At 39.3% G+C, this 22,807-nt stretch overlaps 1 protein-coding gene across 1 annotated transcript in view; it reads left to right on the top strand.

The window, feature by feature from the left end:
• The first annotated feature begins 245 nt into the window (after window positions 1-245).
• The window catches only part of PLEKHH2 (pleckstrin homology, MyTH4 and FERM domain containing H2), a 130,306-nt gene continuing 107,744 nt past the window's right edge, over window positions 246-22,807 (top strand). The window contains exons 1-2 of the mRNA XM_058428925.1: window positions 246-309; window positions 7,585-7,714. Coding sequence (XP_058284908.1) covers window positions 7,592-7,714 — 123 coding nt within the window. The 5' untranslated portion in view covers window positions 246-309; window positions 7,585-7,591. The remainder of the gene's footprint in view (window positions 310-7,584; window positions 7,715-22,807) is intronic.

Raw genomic sequence — 22,807 nt, 5'->3', positions numbered from 1 at the left:
GCCGCTGCAGCAAGCTCTGGAGTCTCGCAGTGGGGACGTCAGGGGTACCACTCCAGGACGGAGCTCCCTCCTGGGGAGGGGACTGGGAGGAGCCAAAGTTATAGCCACACCCCCGGTGACGCCAGGTGGTCGACTGTGGTCTCCCATTGGCTACACCGGCTGCCAGTCCCTAGAGGAGGCGGTGCCCTTCCCCGCCCTCTCCGAGCTCGGCTTGAGGCGGGCGCGGGCTGAGAGTCCGGGGATCCCGGGGGCTAGGCGAGGCCGGGACATCGGGCGCTGCGGCCGGGGACCCGCTGCTGAGATAGGCAGGTGAGAAGGCCCGGGGACGAGGGGCCACCCCAGAGTCCCTGCCACCCTGGGATCCCCGCTCCCTTGAGGGCGCGCCGTCCCGGGGGGCTCGCGGGGCCGAGGTTTGGGGCGCCGGGAGGAGCGGGCGGGCGGGCAGGGACGAGGGGGACGGAGCAGGCTGACTCGGGATCCGCCGCTGCACCTCCCGCCACAGCCCAGAGTCGGCCCCCAAGTCTAGATGTCGCCGGGAGAGGTGGGCAGGGGGCGGTGGCCGGCGGTCTCTCGCGCCCGTGGGCTCTCGTGACGTTCTGTTTGGAAACACTGGGCCCGGGCTTCTGGCGCGGCGCGAGCGGTCCCGGGGGCGCATCGGGGCAGCCCAGGGTGCCCGCGCTGAGGGACCCGCGCGGTCAGGTATGCCGCGCTCGCCTTAGGCTTCGGGAGATCCACGAGGATCTCCGGGGCGAAACTTTAAACTCAAAACTTTAAAGAAGCATTTTGTACACCTCGAGTTTTTGGCACGTCAAAGCACCCTAAGGTGACCTACCCGGAAACCACTGTCCCCGAAGTTAGTGGGGCACTTTTTAAAGGACAGCACTTTTTTCCCGTCGATTTTGTTGTGCGTAACGCTGTGGAAATAGAAGTCGAACCACTTACAATGGAAAAGCTCTGGTGGTGGGCTAACTGAGGGTCACTGCTTTCTTTGTGAAAATGCCAGTATTGGAAGCCTGGCCCGCACAGCGGTATGTCCCAGAGGAGCGTGTAGCGAGGAGCTCGGCTCTTCCGGGCAGGGTCACCGAAGGGCAGGCTTTGCCCAAGTGGGGCTAGGTGGCTAGGTGGTGGTCAGAAGGTTCCTTAAACAAGGCATGCCTCAGTCTCGTCGAAAAAGATCTTTTACACACACACACACACACACACACACACACACACGATTACCCAGCCCAGTTAAGCTGTCCCTTAAGAGGCAAAAACTAAAGAATATCATAGAGGCTAACGCTACGCTTCATCAGGGTAAGCCTAAATAGAATAATTCTTTCATTTCTTTTTCTTTCCTTTTTGGGATTTGGAAGAGAAACAGGAAGTCAGAGATTCAAAGAAAAGAGCATTCACTCCACAATTGTAAACAGTTTATCTTATGTCAGTAAATATTTCCAAAAATCACTGGGGGTATTTGGAACACCAAGACTTTTTCCTGTCCCCTGGAGTGAAGATAGATTACTTTCAAATTCAGAATCTAGATGTGATAGTTTCCTTTCAAATTCAGAATCTAGATGTGGTATTTTATTTATTTAGCAGTCGGCTATGTTATATAGTTATATATATAGTCTCAATGTTATGTAGTTCTATAACATTAGTGGTAATGAAAAGGATGGTGGATATTGTTTAAAATTAGAATTTTTAACTACCCAAGATGGTGCACAAATACAACAGTTGCTTTGTACTTGTTAACTAACTGAAATTACAGAATGAAATGAGGGAATCAGGTGTCCAGATCTCAGTGCAGACCATTATCCAACCAATTTGCAGTTTTGATTTATTATGACCCATTAATAGGGAATGTAGATGTTAAATGCCAATTTAATAATATTCTTAAGGCTTTGCTACTTCACTATAAAATATATAATTAGCATAACTAAAGAAATAGGTATGTTTGACTTTGAATTAATTTATTATGTCATTATCATAGCAAAGTGAGCTAGGTAAGATATATGTATGATAGTTTTCATATTTGAGGTTAACAGTTACCTCTCAATTTGTTGAGCTAATGGTGAAATTCTTGGCAGGGATAACCACAAATAATGCTTGATTAAATTTGTAAATGCAGTCCTAGTATACATCCATTTAAACTGCGACTTTTTCCTTAGTCATTTGTAAATGTGTGATCTTTTTTATTGAGATCTTAATATAAGTCACAGACTATAAGAGTTTTCCTTTTAAAGTATATGGTTCACTGGGTTTTAGTATATTCACAAGGTTGCATAGCCATCACCAATATCTAATTCTAGAATATTTTCATCACTCCAAAAAGAAACCCCATATCCATTGTAGTCAGTATCCACTACCTTCTCCTCACAGCCTTTGGCAACCACTAACCTACTTTCTGTCCTTTGGATTTGCCTCTTATGGACATTTCATATAAATGGACTCATACAATATGTGGCCTTTTGTGTCTGGCATCTTTCACTTAGCATAATGTTTTCAAGGCTCTTCCATGACTATAGCATGTATTAATACTGTATTCCTTTTTTATGGCTCAGTAGTATTCCATTGTATGGATGTACCACTTTTTTTTTTTTTTTTTTTTTTTTTTTGGCAGAGTCTCACTCTGTCACTCAGGCTGGAATGCAGTGGCAGGATCTCAGCTCACTGCAACTTCTGCCTCCTGGGTTAAAGCGATTCTCCTGTCTCAGCCTCCCTAATAGCTGGAGTTATGGGCCTGCACCACCACGCCTGGCTAATTTTTGTATTTTTAGTAGAGACGGGGTTTTGCCATGTTGGCCAGGCTTGTCTTGAACTCCTGGACCTCAGATGATCCACCTGCTTTTGCCCCTCAAAGTGCTGGGATTACAGGAGTGAGCCGCTGCACCCAGCCAGATCTACTACGTTTTATTCATTCATCTGATGGTGGACACAGGCTGTTTCTACTCTTTGGCTATCATGAATAATGTTGCTCTGAACATTTATTTACAAGTTTTGGTGTGGACGTGTATTTCATCCATTGGCATATGACCCCATCCCTTGGCATATGACCCAGCAACTCCAATGCCAAGTATAAAGTTACCAATACTTTATATTGATATATCAAATATAAAGTTACTCCAATAACTTGGTAACTTTATATTTAAACTTTTTTTTTTTCTGAGATGGTGTCTCACTCTTGTCACCCAGGCTGGAGTGCAGTGTATGATCATAGCTCACTGCTCAAGTGATCCTCCACACAGGGCTCCCGATTAGCTGGGACCACAGGTAAGCTCCCCGACGCTCAGCTAATTTTTAAATTTTTTGATAGAGATAAAGTCTTGTTACGTTGCACAGTCTGGTCTTGAACTCCTGAGCTCAGAGATGAATTCTCCCACCTCAACCTCTCAAACTGTTGGGATTACAGGCGTAAGCCACCATGCTGGCCTGTTTAAACTTTTCAGGAACTGTAAAACTGTTTACAAAGCAGCTGTACCATGTTTACATTCCCACCAACAATGTATGAGGGTTCCCATTTCTCTACATCCTCACCAACACTTGTTGTTAGATGTCTTTTTCATTAGAACATCCTATTTGATGTGAAGTGGAATGTTGTTGTGACTTTGATTTGCATTTTCTCTCATAGCAAATAATATGCTTATTGGCCATTTGTGTATCTTCTTTGGATAAATGTCTATTCAGATACTTTGCCCATTTTTATTTATTTATTTTAAATTTATTATTATTATTGTTTTTAGAGATGGGGGTCTCCCTCTGTCACCCAGGCTGGAGTGCAGTGGTGTGAACATGGTTCACTGCAGCCTCGACCTCCTGGGCTCAAGTGATCTTCCCGCCTCAACCCCCAAGTAGCTGGGACTACAGGTGTGCACCACCATGCCTGGCTAATTTTTTTTTTTTTTTTTTTTTTTTATAAAGACAGGGTTTTGCCGCATTGATTGCCCAGGCTGGTCTCAAACTCCTGAGCTCAGGCTGTCTAACTGCCTCGGCCTCCCAGAGTGCTGGGATTATAGGCATGAGCCACCATATCCAGGCCTTTGCCCATTTTTTAATTGGGGTATCTTTTTTTATCATTGAGTCCTAAGAGTCCTTTATATATTCTGGACACAAATCCCTGAGATACATGATTTGCAACTATTTTTCCCATTCTGTGGGTTATCTTTGCACTTTCTTGATAGTGTCCTTTGAAGGATAAAAATTTAAAAATTTGTATGAAGTCCAATTTATCTATTTTTTCTTTGATTCCTTGTGCTTTAGGTGTCATATCTAAGAATCTGTTGCCTAATCCAAGGTCATGAAGATTTATACCTGTTTTCTTCTAAGAGTTTAGAGCAAGCTTGTCCAACCTGTGGCCTACAGGCCACATGCAGCCCAGGATGGCTTTGAATGTGGCCCAAAACAAATTTGTAAACTTTCTTAAAGCATTATGAGATTTGTTTTGCAATTTTTTTTTTTTTTTAGCTCATCAGCTACCATTAGTGTTAGCGTATTTTATGTGTGGCTCAAGACAATTCTTCTTCTAACGTGGCCCAGGGAAGCCAAAAGATTGGACACCCCTGGTTTAGAACTTTGGCTGGTACCTGTAAGTTTGTGATCCAGTTTGTGTTACTGTGTGTATATGGTATGAGGTATGGGTCCACATTCATTCTTTTGCATATGGATATCCAGTTGTCCCAGCATCATTTGTTGAAAAGACTATTCTTTCCCCCATTGAATGATCTTATCACTCTTGCCAAAAATCAATGAGAGGCTTTAATTCTGGGCTTAACTTTATTCTGTTTATCTAAATATCTATCTTTATGCAAGTACCACACTGTGTAATCAAGCTACTGTATAGCTTTGTAGTAAGTTTAGAAATAGTTAACATGTGAGTCCTCCAACTTTTCAATTTTGTTTTGTCTATTCTTTAGTCCTTGAATTTCCAGGCAAAGTTTGATCAACTTGTCAATTTCTGCAAAAAATACAGTTGAAACTTTGATAGAGATTGCATTGTGTGTATACAGCCATTTGCAAGTATTGCCATCTTTACAATATTAAGTCTTTCAATCCATGAATATACAATTTATTCCATTTATTTAGGTATTTTTAAATTTCTTTCAGTGATGTTTTGTAGTTTTCAGTGTATACATCTTGCACTTCTTTTGTTAAATTCATTCCTAAATATTTTATTAGTTTTGATGCTATTGTAAATGGAATATTTTCTTATTTTCATTTTTGGATTTTTCCTTGCTAGTTTATAGAAAAACAACTGACTTTTGTATGTTGATCTGATTTCCTGAAACCTTGCTAAACTCTATAGTTTAGTATTTTTTGTGGCTTCCTTAGAATTTTCTATGCACATGATCATGTCATCTGTAAGTAGAGATAGTTTTATTTCTTCCTGTCCAATCTAGATGGTTTTTTATTTTATTGTCTTGCCCTGGCTATTATCTCTATCACAATGTTGAATAGAAGTGGTGAGAAAAGACATCTTTGTCTTGTTCCTGATTTCAAGGAGAAAACTGTCAGTCATTTACCACTAAGTATGATGTTAGCTGTGGGCTTTAGTAAATGTCCTCTATCAGGATGAGGAAGTTCCTGTCTATTTGTAGTTTGTTGAATATTTTTATCATGAAGGGGTGTTGGATTTTGTTGAATGTTTTTTTCTGTGTCTATTGAAATGATCATATGGTTTTTGTTCTTTATTCTATTCACATGGTGCATTACATTGATTTCAATTTGTTGAAAATATCCACTCTTCATGTTATTTTTAAAACTGTAGACATTTTACTGTAGGACATAAGCAAGTTATTTTACATGTAGAGCAAAAATTAACCAATATTAACCTATCAACAAATGGGTAAATAGACTCCTCTTATTCCTTAAGCTAGAAGAGTATCCCTACATTTCTGCAGAATGATATGGTAGTTCAAGACTTAAAGATGCCCCTTTCAGGACTACTTTTTATTTTCTAGTATTGCGTCCATATTTTCTTTCCCTGTTCACTCTAAAGCTAATAAGGAGAAAAATGAAGCAGCCCCAGAGCTGTGAACATGTTTGTGATCGACAAACTGCATTATCTACTCCTAAATCATTGCTAGTAAATGCCAATGTGAATCATTAATCATAAATGCTAATATGGGTAATGGAAAAGGTTATTAACAAGGTTAATCTCCTTAGGAAAAACCTCAGAAAACAATGGGGCAAGGATTCTATGAAAACAAAGAAATGAAAAGAAAATGACTTCCAGCTCTACAGTAATATGTTTCCTTTAAATTAAGGCTAGAATTTAGGGACATCTGAAGGCTTTAAGAGGTTGGGGTGCTCTTAATAAATGTTGTAGTCTTTTAAGAACGATTCTGCTTATATTTATTTCTAACATACTGAATGATATTGTCAGTATTAATGTGAAAATTGATTTAAGTACAAAACAATCTTTATGCTAGGAAAATAATCTTTTAGTGGGTTTTTAGCAGCATAAAGTTTTTAAAAACTGGTATAGGATTAGGGAGGGTTCTATATTACACTAAATACTGGGAAAATCAATGTGGTTATATTTTTAGAAAACAAAAGAATAGAATAGTATACGTCAACTGCAGTTCCATTCCAGGGCTCTGAGAGTTTTGCTGTCACAGTTCTTCATAACTGAGGCTTTCCATTCCTAATGTAAATTTCATAGCAGGGCAGTTCATATCAGGGGGAATTCCGAAATACATTATTAGGCTGCTTATTAAAAATAGCCTGATAAAATATTACCAGACATTTAAAACTACTTTTATGTATCTCAGAGCCAGAAACCATCATGCTTCCAAAATCAAGTAACACTTCAGGATTTCAAAACCAATCCCCTTGCATCTTGTCCTCCCCCTTACAGTGCTTCTCCCTGCAATTAATCTCTTCCGAAAGGAAAGTTAATATGGAAAACACTAATTCCAGATTTACTTCATATGGCTAACTCCAAATTTCATGTTTATATGCCTTCTCTTACACCAAATAAAAATTATGCAAACTTGTCAGGATCACAACTTACCCTTAAATACGCCAAAGGATCTCTGGCTTGAAAGACTTAACCTGGACCTGGCCAAATTGAGAGTGATGATAAGGAATCATTACAGTAAAAATCCAAACCGTGAATTGTAGCAATTGAATCAAACTGTAATACTTCCTTAAATTTCAGAATATGGTAAAATTATGAACTGATAGATTCGAACAATCTTATCTGTTGGGCACAGCTAAAATAATAACACTCTGTGTTTGTGTGGTGTTGTTATACTGTCTGTTGTTCTACTAGAAATAGCAGTATTTCATTTGTCCCTCACTACATACCCACAAGGAATAATGGTTTGTTGTCAACATGCCCCTTTTTCTGGATTGGCTAAACTGAGACATAGAAAGGTTAAGTAGCACAATGGGGCTCCAGCCTTAGTCTCCTATTTCCCATTAAGTTCTTTCCGTAAGCTCTCACCAGTTCTGGAATTTGTCTTAGAATTTAAAACTTGTACATGGATCTCACTAGACAGTGATTAGAATGTGTACATTGGGTAATTTAACAAATTATCCTGAATATTAATTTTGTTGTACCATTTGAATGTTTTGTTTTTTTGTTTCGTTTTGTTTTTTTAGAATAAATATGGCAGAGCTTTCTGAGCCAGAGGGACCAGTAGATTGGAAGGAACGATGTGTAGCACTGGAGTCCCAGCTCATGAAATTTAGAGTTCAAGCAAGCAAGATACGAGAGCTCTTAGCAGAGAAGGTAAGCTTTCTCCCTAAGCTTTGTTATTAAATGTCAGCTATTTAGGGCCTGTTTCATTTGTATTAAATAATCTCAGTACTTTGGGGGTTTGATTTAATTTTTGTCAAGTATTTGAAGCTATATTTGGCATATTCTTTTGCCAGTGTTAGGGTAGATTGGACTTTAAGACAAAAAATATTTATTTGCAAATGCTAGTGGCATATGTGAGAACTGTGTATGTTTGGTGAATGTAGAGTTCATTCATTCCAGAGAGAAAGCTATAATTTATTTTATTTTATTAGAGGAATATGACAGCTTTGATCTACTAAATGTTTACAAAAATCATATTGAAGGGATTATAGAAAAAAATTATCTGTTGATAGTAAAATGTGTTTATACCGTATTTGAAAGATGTATCTACTTAGGAATCTGGTTGACTAAGTATATATCGCTAAATTCTCGCCTGGGCTAGAATTGAGTTTAACATAATTATATGCTTTTCTAATCATGTAATTAGAATTTCATTTATATTACAGGAATTTTTTGCAAGTATGTGTATAAAACCAATAGATTTGTTCATTTATTCATTCAACAAATATTCTTTGAGGGCTAATTATGTGTTAGACACCATTCTTAATACTACAGTTACATATATGAACAAGACAACCCATGTTCCTATTTCCAGGGAACTTGAATTCTAGACCTGTGCTGTCCAAAACAGTAGCCACTAGCCACATGTGGATGTTCAACACTTCAAATAAGGCTAGTTCAAATTGAGGTGTGCTGTAAAAGTAAAATAAATACAGGATTTCAAAGTTTTAGCATGAAAGAAAGAATGTAAAATATCTCCGCAATAATTTTTCTATTGATTATATGTTGTAATGATATTGTGGATATTGGGTTAAATAGGCAATATTAAAATTAATTTTACCCACTTCTTTTTACTTTTTAAACATGCGTATTAGAAAATTTAAAATTACACCTGTGGCTCGTATTATATTTCTATTGGACAGCACTGTCTGGATGAATGGATGAGTGATATTAGTGGTTATTCAGAACTGATTAGAAGAACTTACAGGTGGCTTCTGAAACACTAGTCTGCATAATCCTTTCGGGATACAGACCGGTACATGTATCATATCTCCAAAAAAGGTATTAAATCTTCTTTCATTGCTAGCCAAGAATCTCTTAGTGCAGAATTATTATAATAACATTCAGCAAAACATCATTCAGTCTAAACTTGCATATACATCATCTCAAACTTTTGGGCTTTAACATCTTTTAGGTGGAAGACTAAAGTTATCCTTACTCACTTTGGGTCAAGGATGACTCAGTAATCAATCAGTCAATCAATCCTGAACTTCAGTGTGCTTTATTTATTGATATTACATCAAAATTATAAAAATTATAGCTTATAAAATCCCAGTTTGAGTATCTCCAAGTTGGAGAAGTTTTTTCTAACGTAACTTAGTGACTCATCTTTATCTTTTGCTCTTCTCTCAATGAAAATCATTTTCCATGTTGTGCTATGATTTATCCAGTATTTTCCAACAACCCCAACTGCTCCATACAGTGATTTTTGTCAAGATCCACCAATTACGTCCTCATTACTAAACCTCATAGACACTTCCCAGTTGTTGCCTAAGCCTCTCAGCAGTTGACACTGTTGACCACAGGATCCCTCTCAAAATTTTCCTACTTTTCTTGACTTCTGTACCCGTTTGGCTTCCTTATGGACTAAATAGAAGATATTAGCTTATTTGGGTTGCAATTAGTTGACCTTTAAATTCTAAATTTTATGGCAACATTTGTTCTGTTCTTTAGAAAGCATATTGCAGCAAGTTTCTCAATGAGTGCCCATTTTAAAAATAATGAAAGTGTTGTTATCTCCAGTAATTTCTCTATAAGTAAAATAGCTTTTTTATTATTAATTTTTGTGCTATTAGATTAAGTGTTTTCTTTGTCAGTGAATGAACATTGATAGGAATATTATTTCAGAATTGCTGTTCTAGTTGTGGTTTCTTTTTCTTTAATTTTCTTCTTTCTTTTTTTTTTGTCTGTATTTTGTATCTGTGACATAAATTCTTTGGCAGATCTAAGAGATGGAATTATTCTGATGTGTTTTACACATTGGAAAGTAGATAAATGTGCCAAGTTACTCATGGCTTCCCAATAAATATATTCAACACAAAAATATGAATAAGGATTTTCACAATATTTTCTGTTATATTCCATTCACAGGTTTAAAAATTTCTTTTGGTCTCCATCCATGTTTTAATGAAAATATCTAATATTTATTGATTTATTATGTGTAGGATAAGCACTGTATAGGTATGGCATGATTTATTTAATTCTTACAACAACTTGTGAAGTAATGCATTTTATTGTGCTCATTTTATAGATTAGGAAACTGATGCTTACTATGCCAAGAAATCTTCTAAGTGCTTTAAATATATAAACTTTTAAATCCTTATAACTATCCTATAAGGTAGTTACTAATATTATCCACATTTACAGAAGAGGAAACTTAGGCATAGAAAAGTTATTTAACTTGACTGAATTCACACTAAAAAGTGAGTAATGGAGCCAAGATTCAAACCCAGGCATTCTGTCTTTTTAAGCCTGAAGGCTCAGCTATCAGCCTATATGGCCTTTCTAATTTTCACCTTGCTTGCCTTCTCTGATCTATCTATCCACTCATCCATTCTGTCCTCTATTCAGCCATGCAACATAAAAATCCACTTCTGCTTGGGGGCAGCTACCTGTGTGTGTATGTATGCATGTAGTAATAACAATTTACATAACATTATGTATTTTTCAAAGCAAACCCTATGGCATTGCTTCTAAGTGCCAACTCGAGTCAAATGTTGCATTCCAGAGACTGGTCTGGTCCTATCCACCTCTTTGGTTTTGTGTTAGCACCAGTCAGCCCCAGGGCTTCTCCCTAATAGTGCTCTATACCTTCCCCCTAAATGGTTGCAGGCCCAAGGCTGAAGATTCTTGAGAGAATACTAATTTGGTTCTTTAGCTCTTTGCCCGGAATTGTGGCCAACTTCTCTTTCCTGCAACAATTCTAGTTCTTAGTTCCATTTTATTGGTTATGGCTATAGGAAGCTGACTGTAGGGGCCAAATATGGTTCCTAATTCTTTACTGCAACCATCAACTAGTTTAAACCCCACAGTAACCCTATGAGGTGATTGTTATCCTCAATCTAGAGAATTAACATTAAGGCTGAGAGTAATTGAGTAGCATGCCCAATATCACACAGCTAACAAAAAGCAGAGCTGCCATTAGACTGTAGATCTTTCAGACTTGTGATGCAGCTAATAGAGCATCTGGCACATAGAAGTAACTCAATATTATTTTCCTGTGTCTTTCTGGTTTTTTTTTTTTTTTTTTTTTGAGACAGAGTCTTGCTCTGCTGCCCAGGCTGGAGTGCAGTGGCATGATCTCAGCTCACCGCAACCTCCGCCTCCCAGATTCAAGTGATTCTTCTGCCTCAGCCTAACGAGTAGCTGGGACTACAGGCACATACCACCACGCCTGGCTAATTTTTGTATTTTTAGTAGAGACAGGGTTTTACCATATTGGCTAGGATGGTCTCGAACTCCTGACCTTGTGATCCGCCCGCCTCGGCCTCCCAAAGTGCTGGGATTACAGGCGTGAGCTGCCATGCCCGGCTTTTTTTCCTGTGTCTTTCTGAATGGACACACTAGTTAAGTGAACAGGGGAGGTGACCTAAATGTAATTACATTTGTGTGTGTCTGTGTGTGTGTGTGTGTGTGTGTGTGTGTGTGTGTGACGGGGTCTCACTCTGTTGCCCAGGCTGGAGTGCAGTGGTGCAATCTTGGCTCACTGCAACCTTCACCTCCTGGATTCAAGTGATTCTCCCACCTCAGCCTCCCAAGTAGCTGGCATTACAGGCATGGGCCACCACATCTGGCTAATTTTGTATTTTGGGTAGAGACGGGGTTTCACCATGTTGACCAGGCTGGTCTTGAACTCCTGACCTCAAGTGATCCACTCATCTCGGCCTCCCAAAGTGCTGGGATTACAGGCGTGAGTTACCGTGCCTGGCCTTAAATGTAATTACATATTGATAGCAGATGTATTTCTGAATTTTTTAAGGAAAAATATGTGAGATGATCTAGGTGTTTTTATAATTAGAGATGAATTTCAATTATATATGCCCTATATTTTTGGAGATGAAGTTGGAGAATACATGGGATCTTTTAGAAAAGTTGTTTTGCACCTATTTTTTTTTCATCACACTTTCCAAGTAACTTAGAATATTGAAGCTTGTGAAGAAAAAGGCCTTATTGAAGTCTTGGGCAAGTGCTGCTGTAAGTGGGAGAGGTCTTTAGAGGAATTTAAGGAATGGTGTTGGAAATATCCCTAGTATGCCAAATATAAACTCTTCAGGGAAGCTGAGATTTAAGTAGTTTTCCTACTTTACAGTATTACTAGTTAGTTTCTGAGTCAGGGAGGGAAAAAGGAAAGTTTCTTTGTAAGTTGAAGTGAAATGTTATTTCCTATGAGTTAGATTTTCAGTGAAAAAGAAAGGGAGAAAAATATGAAGAATTTTCCCTTTGGACATCAGCATTGCTCGCATAACCTCATGCTACCTCTACCTGATGTGGCATTGCCATCTGGAATTTCCTGCCACTTGGCATTTCTTTTGTGAATGTGATCCCCTTGAAGCAGACTTGGATTGCCTCATAGGAATAAGGAATCCTTGGACAGCATAGCATATGCTTTTACCCAACAATCCAGTACAATATCATGATTAACCTATTTAAATTGTACATTCCCTCAGTTACTCTACTGGCTTGCCTAATGTTTCACAGTGTCTAATGGAAATTCTACATATACTAACAATGGGACTGTACAGGCTAATTTAAATATCACATCTTTGGTTACTGGTTGAAGATATTATTTATTATAACAACATCAAATAATGTTTGGTGGTAGAATCTTTCATGGGGTCTGTGGGGGAAAAGTCAGGAAGAGAGACACGTGGCACGAACTGCTGTCCACATCAGTGGTGTGAAGGTCCTAAAGGATTCCACCTAAATTAACCAATCCATTAAACAAATTTATTTGTATACAATCCCTTTAACAATGGGAGCCTCTGTGAGTATACAGGCTCAGCAGCAAATTTCCCTCTGCCGCTTGCTGCTAAGTTCACTTTGGCTACAGAGGGTACTTCTGTAGTAGTAAATTAAGCACTAGGCTTAGAATTTGCTGCTTCATTTTGTTATTACATAATTGGCCTGTTCATAAAATACTTATTTTTGTTTAAAGCTTGATATGGAACAATAGATCATTTCAGGTTTGTGGGTTTTTTTTCCTTTTTTTTTTTTTTGAGATGGAGTTTTGCTTTGTCGCCCAGGCTGGAGTGCAGTGGTGCCTTCTGCCCCCTGGGTTCAAGTGATCCTCCTGCCTCAGCCTCCCGAGTAGCTGGGATTACAGGTGTGCACCACCATGCCTGGCTAATTTTTGTATTTTTAGTAGAGATGGGGTTTCACCATGTTGGCCAGGCTGGTCTCAAACTCCTGACCTTAACTGATCTGCCCGCCTCGGCCTCCCAAAGTGCTGGGATTACAGTCATGAGCCACTGTGCCCGGCCATTTCAGGTTTCTTTTACTGACTTAATATAGATTGGCTATGGAATTGATCCAAGGTTTACATTATAGTCTATATTGTGAAAGTAAAAACTTACATGAATATTGTCTGCATTGCTTTTTTGAGTATTTTGCAAAGTTATTGTCCAGCTTGAATGATTATATTAATAGAAACAAATAATCACTCAAAAGCAAAGCATTACCTTTCTTCTTTTCTTTTTTCTTTTTTTTTTGAGACGAAGTCTCACTCTGCTGCCCAAGCCGGAGTGCAGTGGTGTGATCTCGACTCACTGCAACCTCCACCTCCCGAGTTCAAGCGATTCTCCTGCCTCAGCCTCCCAAGTAGCTGCGACTACAGGCATGCACCACTATGCATGGCTAATTTTTTGTAGTTTTAGTAGAGACGGGGTTTCACTATGTTGGCCAGGCTGGTCTCGAACTCCTGACCTTGTGATCTGCCCACCTCGGGCTCCCAAAGTGCTGGGATTACAGGCATGAGCCACCGCGCCTGCCCAGCATTACCTTTCATACTACTCTTATATTTAAACTGGTTTTAAAATAATCTAAGTTTTATTGGATATACCTAATGTATATTTACATTAATGCAATTGAAGTGTTCAGAATTTATAATCTGTAATATAGATTGTGAAAATGTAGTGATTACCCTTTATCAAAGTTTATCCTCACAACATAATTTTTTGGAGTTAAAATCTTTTCATTCATTCATTTATTTATTCATTCATTCATTTTGTTCAGCAAACATTGAGTTTCTGTTATGTGTATTCATTATGCCTGCCTCAACCATTGTTGTATTTTTAGTAGAGATAGGGTTTCACTATCTTGGCCAAGCTGGTGTCGAACTCCTGACCTTGTGATCCACCCGCCTCGGCCTCCCAAAGTGCTGGGATTACAGGCATGAGCCACCGCACCCGGCCCTCAAATTTCAAATTTAGCTGCTCTTGGTTATATCTCTATCCCTTTGTTTCTTTCTGTGATAAGTTCCCTGATAACATGTAACTTAGCATTGTTCCTATTATGAATGTTATGCTTTTAAGTTACAGATAAAAGATTCCTAGGCTGAACGAATAGCAGACAAAGGACAGAAATCAAGACAAATGCTTTTCAGCTAAGATTTTTGTGTTTTGTGTTTTTTTTTGTATTTGGGACTCTGATTTTCATATAGTTCTGTATAACTATACACTGTGTGCATCTGGCTTATAAATTCTATAGCACCTGTGGTTCAACTAAAAGGGCCTTAGGGAATCAGAACATGGAGACTGAAATCCTAGTCATGTACAAGGCATATTCATTCTGAACATCAATTTCCTAATCTCTGTAATGGGAATAACAATTCCTGTCTCATAGCATAGCTGTGAAATAATGTATTTGAAAGTTCCTGGTTCCTAAACACTAATTTGAATTTTTAAAAAGTTATCTTCTGTTCCCTGAATTATCTTTCTTTCTTCTAGGATTATTTTCCTGTTTTTATGTTTGTAATTACTTTTCAGGTTGCAAACTTTTCTCAAATGTCTGATGATTTTTAGTGGTCTATTTATATTTAAGAATAGGACACCTGCAAAGTAAACTGACAATTATGTATAAATGGTCAGTTGCTGGTTAGCAGTCAATCTTTTCTTTAGCGTGAGAGAGTGGGAGGGTATCTGCTGGGCGGTGAGGTCATAGATGCCATAGCTGTTGGACTAGTGCACTCCAATTCATTTATTCAATTTTGTAAGAGAATAACTTTTCAATTTTTTTTAGCAGGAACTAAATGCTTAGCTGCTGACATTTGGCAGATGGGTTTAAGAGAGAAGGTTTCAAGGAATTAATTGACTCTAAGGGCCACAGATTTTCCATTAATACCTACTGTTTTCAGTCTGACATGTCACTCCGCCTCTAGGTCTTTACAGGGCTCTGCAGGGCACTTGGCCCTTAGAAGGAGGAGCTCAAGCCTTATTTTCCAAGCCTTATTCTAGGCTATGCTATCCAGAATTCTGCTACACTAAAAATAGGGGGACTAATTGACTGTATGCATATTTCATGGTAAGCTGGCCCTTCACCCCCAACCTCCTTTCTCCCACTTGGCTCCTAAAATGCTAGCAGCCCTACCCTTTATTCTACAGGACGAGTAGAAGTCTCTAGGGACTCCATGAGTCCAGGAGGAAAGAAATAGTGATGCTGACATCAGTAGTTCCCCAACAGGGAGCCCAGCCAGAACTCCCAAGGTTAGGTTTCCTGGTCAACAAACCCCACGAATGTGCTGAAATTTCTAGTCAGCTTTTTAGTCCTTCACCCTTAAACCTACATAGCACATCGTGGATGACCAGACATCTGAAGAAAGCCTCTAACACGAAAGACAGGGCACAATCAGAAAAAAACCAGCGTTGCCTATGTGGGGGAAAGTAAGCAAAACAAAATGAGCAAAACTCTATCATTTAATATTCTCAGAGAGAAAGGAAAGGATAGTGCATCCATGAAACAGGGAATATTCAGAGAATAAATAAGGGCTCTTAGAAAACCAAAAACATGGTAGAAAAAAAGGAAAACCTAAGAACAGGGTTGAAATATAAACTAAGGGAAAGTTCCTGGGAAGTAAAGCAAAACATTAAAGAGATGGAAAACAGGAGAGAAAAGATGAGAAATTTAAAGGTCCAGTTCAATATGTCCAAGTAATAGGAAGACTGGAGGGAAGAAAATAAATGAAACAATACAAGAAAGTTTCCTAGAATTGAAGCATACAAGATTCCAAGTTGAAAGTGTCTACCAAGCACCTACCATAACAGATTAACATAATTTCCACCTCAAGGTACATCATAATGAACGTTTAGAATATAGAGATCAAAGAAAAGATTCTGCAAGCTTTCAGAGGAAAAAACAGTTCACATACAAAGCATCCGGAATTGAAATGGCTTCAGGCCTTTCAAAAGCACCACTAGAAATTAGAAGATAATGAAACAATGTCTTCAAAATTCTGAAGGAAAATTATATCAAACCCAGAATTCTGCACTGAGGCCAATTATGAATTTTATCTGAAGGTAGAATAAAGATATTTTGAAGACATTCAAGGTCCCATGTAACTTCTCTGAGGACTCTCCAGAAGGAGTGCTTTATTAAAAGGAGGAAGTAAACCAAGAACGAGGAAGGCATGGGATATAGGAAACAAGAGATTCTACATGGGAGAAAGTTGAGGGGTCTCCCCAAGAAGTCAGCTGTGCCCAGGCAGAGAGGGGAGCCAATTGAGGCTGGCACAGGTCAGTTCTGGGAGTGGCTTAAAAAGATGAAATTGGTAGAAGACCAGATGTGAAAAAACATTTTGAGAGGCAATTTAGACAGTGGTGGGAATTTGGAGTTGAATTATTGATTCATTCATTAGAAGCTGAATAGAAGACATTTAACTCTAGGAAAAAAAAAGACAGGAAAGGAAAAAGTAAACATAGTTCTTTTACATGGTTTTACATGGTTCAGCTCTGAATATCACACATAGTTACAATAATACTAATTCTGAATAATGATTTAACCAAAGGTAAGATATAAACACATTGGGAGAATGGGAGATAGAAAGTGTATTTGTCTGGATGGATGGCAAGGAGAACAGAGAGATAAATACTCATTTTTCATTAAGTGAGTGAACAGGAGATCACTAAACTAAAAAAGTCAAAAGAAACAGAAGCGTGTTACTTAAAACATGAAGGCAATATTAAAAGAATTGGCTAAAAGAGTACATTTACTTTTATTAATAAACCTTTTGGAATTAGTTGACATTTTATGTTATTTATTTATTTATTTATTGAGATAGAGTCTCGCTCTGTTGCCAGGCTGGAGTGCAGTGCCGAGATCTCGGCTCACTGCAACCTCCACCTCCCTGGTTCAAGCAAGTCTCCTGCCTCAGCCTCCTGAGTAGCTGGGACTACAGGTGTGCACCATCACATCCAGCTAATTTTTTTGTATTTTTAGTAGAGATGAGATTTCCCCGTGTTGGCCAGGATGGTCTCAATCTCTTGATCTTGTGATCTGCCTGCCTCGGCCTCCCAAAGTGCTGGGATAACAGGCGTGAGCCACCGCACCGGGACTTCTTTATGTTATTTAATAAGGCTTTGAGAAACATAAAAACAAACACAAAGTAAATCCAGTTGTGAAGTAAATGGGCTTGTTTAGTTTTCTCAAGGGAAATCTTAATAGGATGTTTCCATGGAAATCATTATCTAAACAAAATAACAATTTATTGTGAGTTTTCAGAATGTGTCAGAAAGAATCGAACCTATTTGCTGCATATATTTTGATGTTAGATGTGCTTGGGATCAGGATTGTTGTATCTTCTTGATGAATTGCTCCATTTATAATTATTGATTCTCTTTATTGCTAGTTTTGTCTGGTTTTAATATTATTTTAAATTAATATTTGGGTCCGTTTTTCTATCTCTTTAATTTCGACCTCATAGTGAAATGTTTTACATATGATTTTTGGTTTTTTGAGACAAGGACTGGCTCTACCACCCAGGCTGGAGTGCAGTGGTGCGATCTCAGCTCACTGCAACCTCTGCCTCCCCAATCTCAAGCTATCCTCCTACCTCAGCCTCTTGAGTAGCTGGGACTACAGGTGCGTACCACCATGCCCAGCTAATTTTTGTACTTTTTTTTTTTTTGGTAGAGATGGGAATTTGCCATGTTGGCTAGTCTGGTCTCGAACTCGTGACCTCAAGCCATCTGCCTGCCTTGGCTTCGCAAAGTACTGAGATCACAGGTGTGAGCTACCGTGCCCGGCAAAATATGCTCTTTTAAATAGTGTGTAGCTAGATTTCTTTATCCAACTATGGAAATAGTATCTTTAAATATATCTGAAATCATGATAAATGCATTCTATTTTCTGTATGCCACGTTGATCAAGTTTTCTTTATCTCTACCTGTTTCCATTCTTCTTCCCTCTTGGCGTTTTTGGAAGCTCTAGATTGAATTTCTTTCTTTTCTTTTTCTTTTCTTTTCTTTTTTTTTTTTTTTTTTTTTTTTTTTTGAGGCAGAGCCTTGCTGTTTGCCCAGGCTGGAGTGCAGTGATGGGCAATCTCGGCTCACTGCAGCCTCCACCTCCTGGATATAAGATCAGCATACTCAAAACAAAAAAACAAAAACAAACCACATTTCTTTATGCCAATAGCAACTGACTTAAAAAAAAGCGTAATAAAGATTAAAACAGCAATCAGAATAGCAACAAAATTTATACCAGTCTAGGAATCAACAAAGATGATGACTTTTTTTTTTTTTTTGAGATGGAGCCTCGCTCTGTCACACAGGCTGGAGTGCAGTGGCGCGATCTCGGCTCACTGCAAGCTTCGCCTCCCGGGTTCACGCCATTCTCCTGCCTCAGCCTCCCGGGTAGCTGGGACTACAGTTGCCCACCACCATGCCCGGCTAATTTTTTGTATTTTTAGTAGAGACGGGGTTTCACCATGTTAGCCAGGATGGTCTGGATCTCCTGACCTCGTGATCCGCCCGCCTCGGCCTCCCAAAGTGCTGGGATTACAAGCGTGAGCCACCGCGCCCGGCCAGATGATGATTTTTATACACTGAATTTCTATTCTTTAAGTGTAACCACTTAAAACTCTTAACTCCTTTACTTTTTTTTTCTTTTCTTTTCTTTTCTTTTTTTAATGGCTAGCATTGGCTGGCTCAGTGGCTCATGTCTATAATCCCAGTGCTTTGGAAGGCTGAGGTGGGAGGATTGCTTGAGGCCAAGAGTTCAAGACCAGCTTGGGCAATATAGTAAGACCCCCGCCCCCCGCCATCTCTACCAAAAAAATTAAAAAATAGGCTGGGCGTGGTGGCTCATGCCTGTAATCCCAGCACTTTGGGAGGCTGAGGTGGGCAGATCACTTGAGGTCAGGAGTTCGAGACCAGCCTGGACAACATGGAGAAACCCCGTCTCTACTAAAAATACAAAAATTAGTTGGGCACAGTGGCACACACCAGTAGTCCCAGCTACTCAGGAGGCTGAGGCGGGGGAATTGCTTGAACCTGGGAGATGGAGGTTGCGGTGAGCCAGCCGAGATCGTGCCACTGCACTCCAGCCTGGGCAACAGAGTGAGACTCTATCTCAAAAAAATTAAAATAAAGAAATCAAAATTAGCCAGGTGTGGTGTGCATACCTGTAGCCCCAGCTACTCGGGAGGCTGAGGCAAGAGGATTGCCTGAGCCCTTAAGTTCCAGGGGCTGCAGTGCTACAATGATGCCTGAGCTAAAAAGAAAAAAAAAAAAGAAAAAAAAAAAAAAGGCCCGCACAAATACTTTATAACAGAATAGAACTTGAAACTGGAATGTGGCAAGGAAATGTTGAGGATCATTAAAAACAACAAAAAAATCTCTGTATAGGATAGTGTAGTGGTGGGGGATTTGGTGAAGGAAAGGTTAGGAAATCAAGAGCAGTGGAGAGCAGAGTATCAAAACCAGGAACTGCTGAAAGTCTTACAATAGCTGGGATTGATTTTTCTTTAGATAACACTATAGAAACTAGGCATTTTCTGGAACACAAACCAGCACCTTCAATTTAAACTTTCATGAAGCTCTTAAAATTTAGGTAATTATATGTCTTTGATGGACAATGGAAGATGCTAAATGTTATGTAAATCCATTAGAAACCACAGAATGGAAAAATGGCAGGCAACCAGAAAGACTTCAGATGTCCCATCTTGTTCTAGAGGAAGAACTAGTGGTTTTTCCAACATTATCACAAAACGACCTACTTTGAAAGCCTAAGGTGGTGTGGGGATGGGTTGGAAATCACACTTGGGGTAGGATGATTATTACAACTGAATGAGATTTTTCGTTTTGGAGAGTAATTCAGCCCTCAACAACTCCTTGAGCTCTGCAACAGCAGCAGACTTTTAATTTGTAATATTAGATGCATTTTCATGAAAAGAAAAAAATACACATTCTTTGTTCAGAAAAATCTTTCTTCTAGGGTTAACTTATCATTGTGCCATTAATACTTCATCATCTATTTAATCTGGAATGTAACTTAGTGATTTTTTTTTTTTGAGTTAGTGTCTCACTGTATTGCCCTGGCTGGAGTGCAGTGGCATGATCTCGGCTCACTGCAATCTCCACCTCCTAGGTTCAAGTGATTCTTATGCCTCAGCCTCCCGAGTAGCTGGGACTATAGGCGTGTGCCACCATGCCGGCTAATTTTTGTATTTTTGGTAGAGATGGGATTTTGCCATGTTGGCCAGGCTGGTCTCGAACTCCTGACCTCAAGTGATCTGCCCGCCTCAGTGTCCCAAAGTGCTGTGATTACAGGCATGAGTCACCGTGCCAAGCCTATCTTAACAATTTAAATGGACACTTTTTGCCTCAAAACAAAGCAAATCTGTGTAATACATTTATTTTTGGTATATGTTTATACAGTTTGTGGAATGGAAAGTTAGGAAAAGCTCTGTACTTTTTGTGAGTATAATTCTTGAAGCTGAGACACTGAATTTCTCCATTTCACATCCAAGGACTGAGAGCTAAGGAAAGATATTCCTAGAAGCTGCATGTCAAAATGAGGGAATGATGGCCAGATAGATCAGAGGATTATCTTTACAGATCTACACATAACAGGGTAACCCTGGGGTTTAGTTATCTATTGCTGCATAAAAAACTACCTCAAAACTTAGCAGCTTTATTGATTTAGGCATTCCATGATGTATACATATTTGAAAACATCACGTTGTACACAATAAATATATACAATTTTTGTCCATTAAAGAAAACCTTAGTGGGCTGGGTGCAGTGGCTCATGCCCATAATCTCAGCACTTTGGGAGGCTGAGGCGGGTGGATCACCTGAAGCCAGGAGTTCGAGACCAGCCTGGCCAACATGGTGAAACCCTGTTTCTACTAAAAATACAAAAAATTAGCCAGGCATGGTGGCAAGTACTTGTAATCCCAGCTACTTGGGAGGCTGAGGCAGAAGAATCACTTGAGCCTGAGAGGCGGAGGTTGCAGTGAGCCGAGATCGCGCCATTGCACTCTAGCCTGGGCAACAAGAGTGAAACTCCGTGTCAAAAAACAAACAAAACAAAACAAAACAAAAGAACCTTAGTGGCTTCAATTAACAATCATTTTATTTGTTCATGATTCTGTTGGTGGTTCTTTTACTCTGTTTGGCATTGAATGGGATCACTCATGTGACTGCATTCAGTTGGCAAATCAGCTGGAGGATGGACTCACTGTGGGTGCTCGGATAGCTGGGTCTGGATATCCCAGATGATTTCACTTGGATGTCTAGGTCTCCTGGGCCCCCATCTCAGCCTTCCTAGTAGTTGGGATTACAGGTGCTTCCAAGTAGTTGGGATTACAGGTGCACGCCGCCACACCTTGATTTCACTCACATATCTGATGCCTCAGCTGGGAGTGGTGAAACAGCTGGAAACTATCTGAGCCATCCTACTAAACCGCTCCCAAGGTAGCCAGATCTTTTTCCATGGTGATTCAGGGCTCCAAGAAAGAGCAAGTGGAAGCTGCAAATCTCTTCAGGCCCAGTCTCAAAAGGTACAAAGCATTCTAACAACCAAAGCCCATCACAGGGTGGCCCAGTGTTAAGGGAAGGGGAAATCCTTTATCTCTTGATGGAGGACATCCCATGGAAAAAGAGCACATGGGATAGGAGTTACTGGATCACCTTCCGATTGTCTAGCATAAACTTGTTTCTGTCTATTGAGAAATTGAATTATTTTCATCTTTTAAGTTTCACATGTAGTGCACCATGCAGGTCTGTCTGTACTTCAAGAAGGTGGACCTACCTCTGCAGAAGATGATCTCTAAATGTATTCCCAGTATCTGCAGGATTGATAGATGCCGGGCAGACTGGTGTAGGGTGGGGCAGATAATTATTTATATTACCTGTGTGTCTTAAAATTTTAAGGGTAAACACTAAGTTTTGCCCTCCTTCTTCCGTATCTACAATTGTGCCTACACTTTAAATTATAACACATACATATATAAATTGTCCTTGCAGAACGTAAAGTTAACACAATATCATTTTCTGTCTTCTGAACAGTGATCTTCACATTATTCAACTACCCACTGAATATCTCTTCATCTTCCTTTGTATTATTATCTTGAGCTTTCGTTTTTTAAAACAAAATATTTAGGCCTTAGGCAATTATTCTGCATTATACAGGGAGTGTACTTTTATCTTTCAGCTTAATTGTGCTGTTCCTATTTACTCACTTGTTTTCTTATGCTCCTTGCCATTACTTTGAAGTCTCTGCATGTCTCTTAAATCTGGTAATTTATATTTTTCACGCTTGTATGTATTAAATGATACATGAATTCTTTGTACCATTTTTCATGTTATAAGCTCTCTCTTCTACTGGGTTCAGAGTATAGTTTACTTCATCTGTATTAGCTATCTATTGCTGTATTAACAAATGACTCCAAAATTTCGTGGCTTAAAACAACTATAAACATTTATTATCTTGCACAGTTTTTATGGATTAGAAATTTGGGAGTGACTTAGC

Source organism: Hylobates moloch, unplaced genomic scaffold (genome assembly GCF_009828535.3).
Source record: "Hylobates moloch isolate HMO894 unplaced genomic scaffold, HMol_V3 SCAFFOLD_15, whole genome shotgun sequence".
NCBI lineage: Eukaryota > Metazoa > Chordata > Mammalia > Primates > Hylobatidae > Hylobates > Hylobates moloch.
This window is presented reverse-complemented; position numbering and strand designations above follow the sequence as displayed.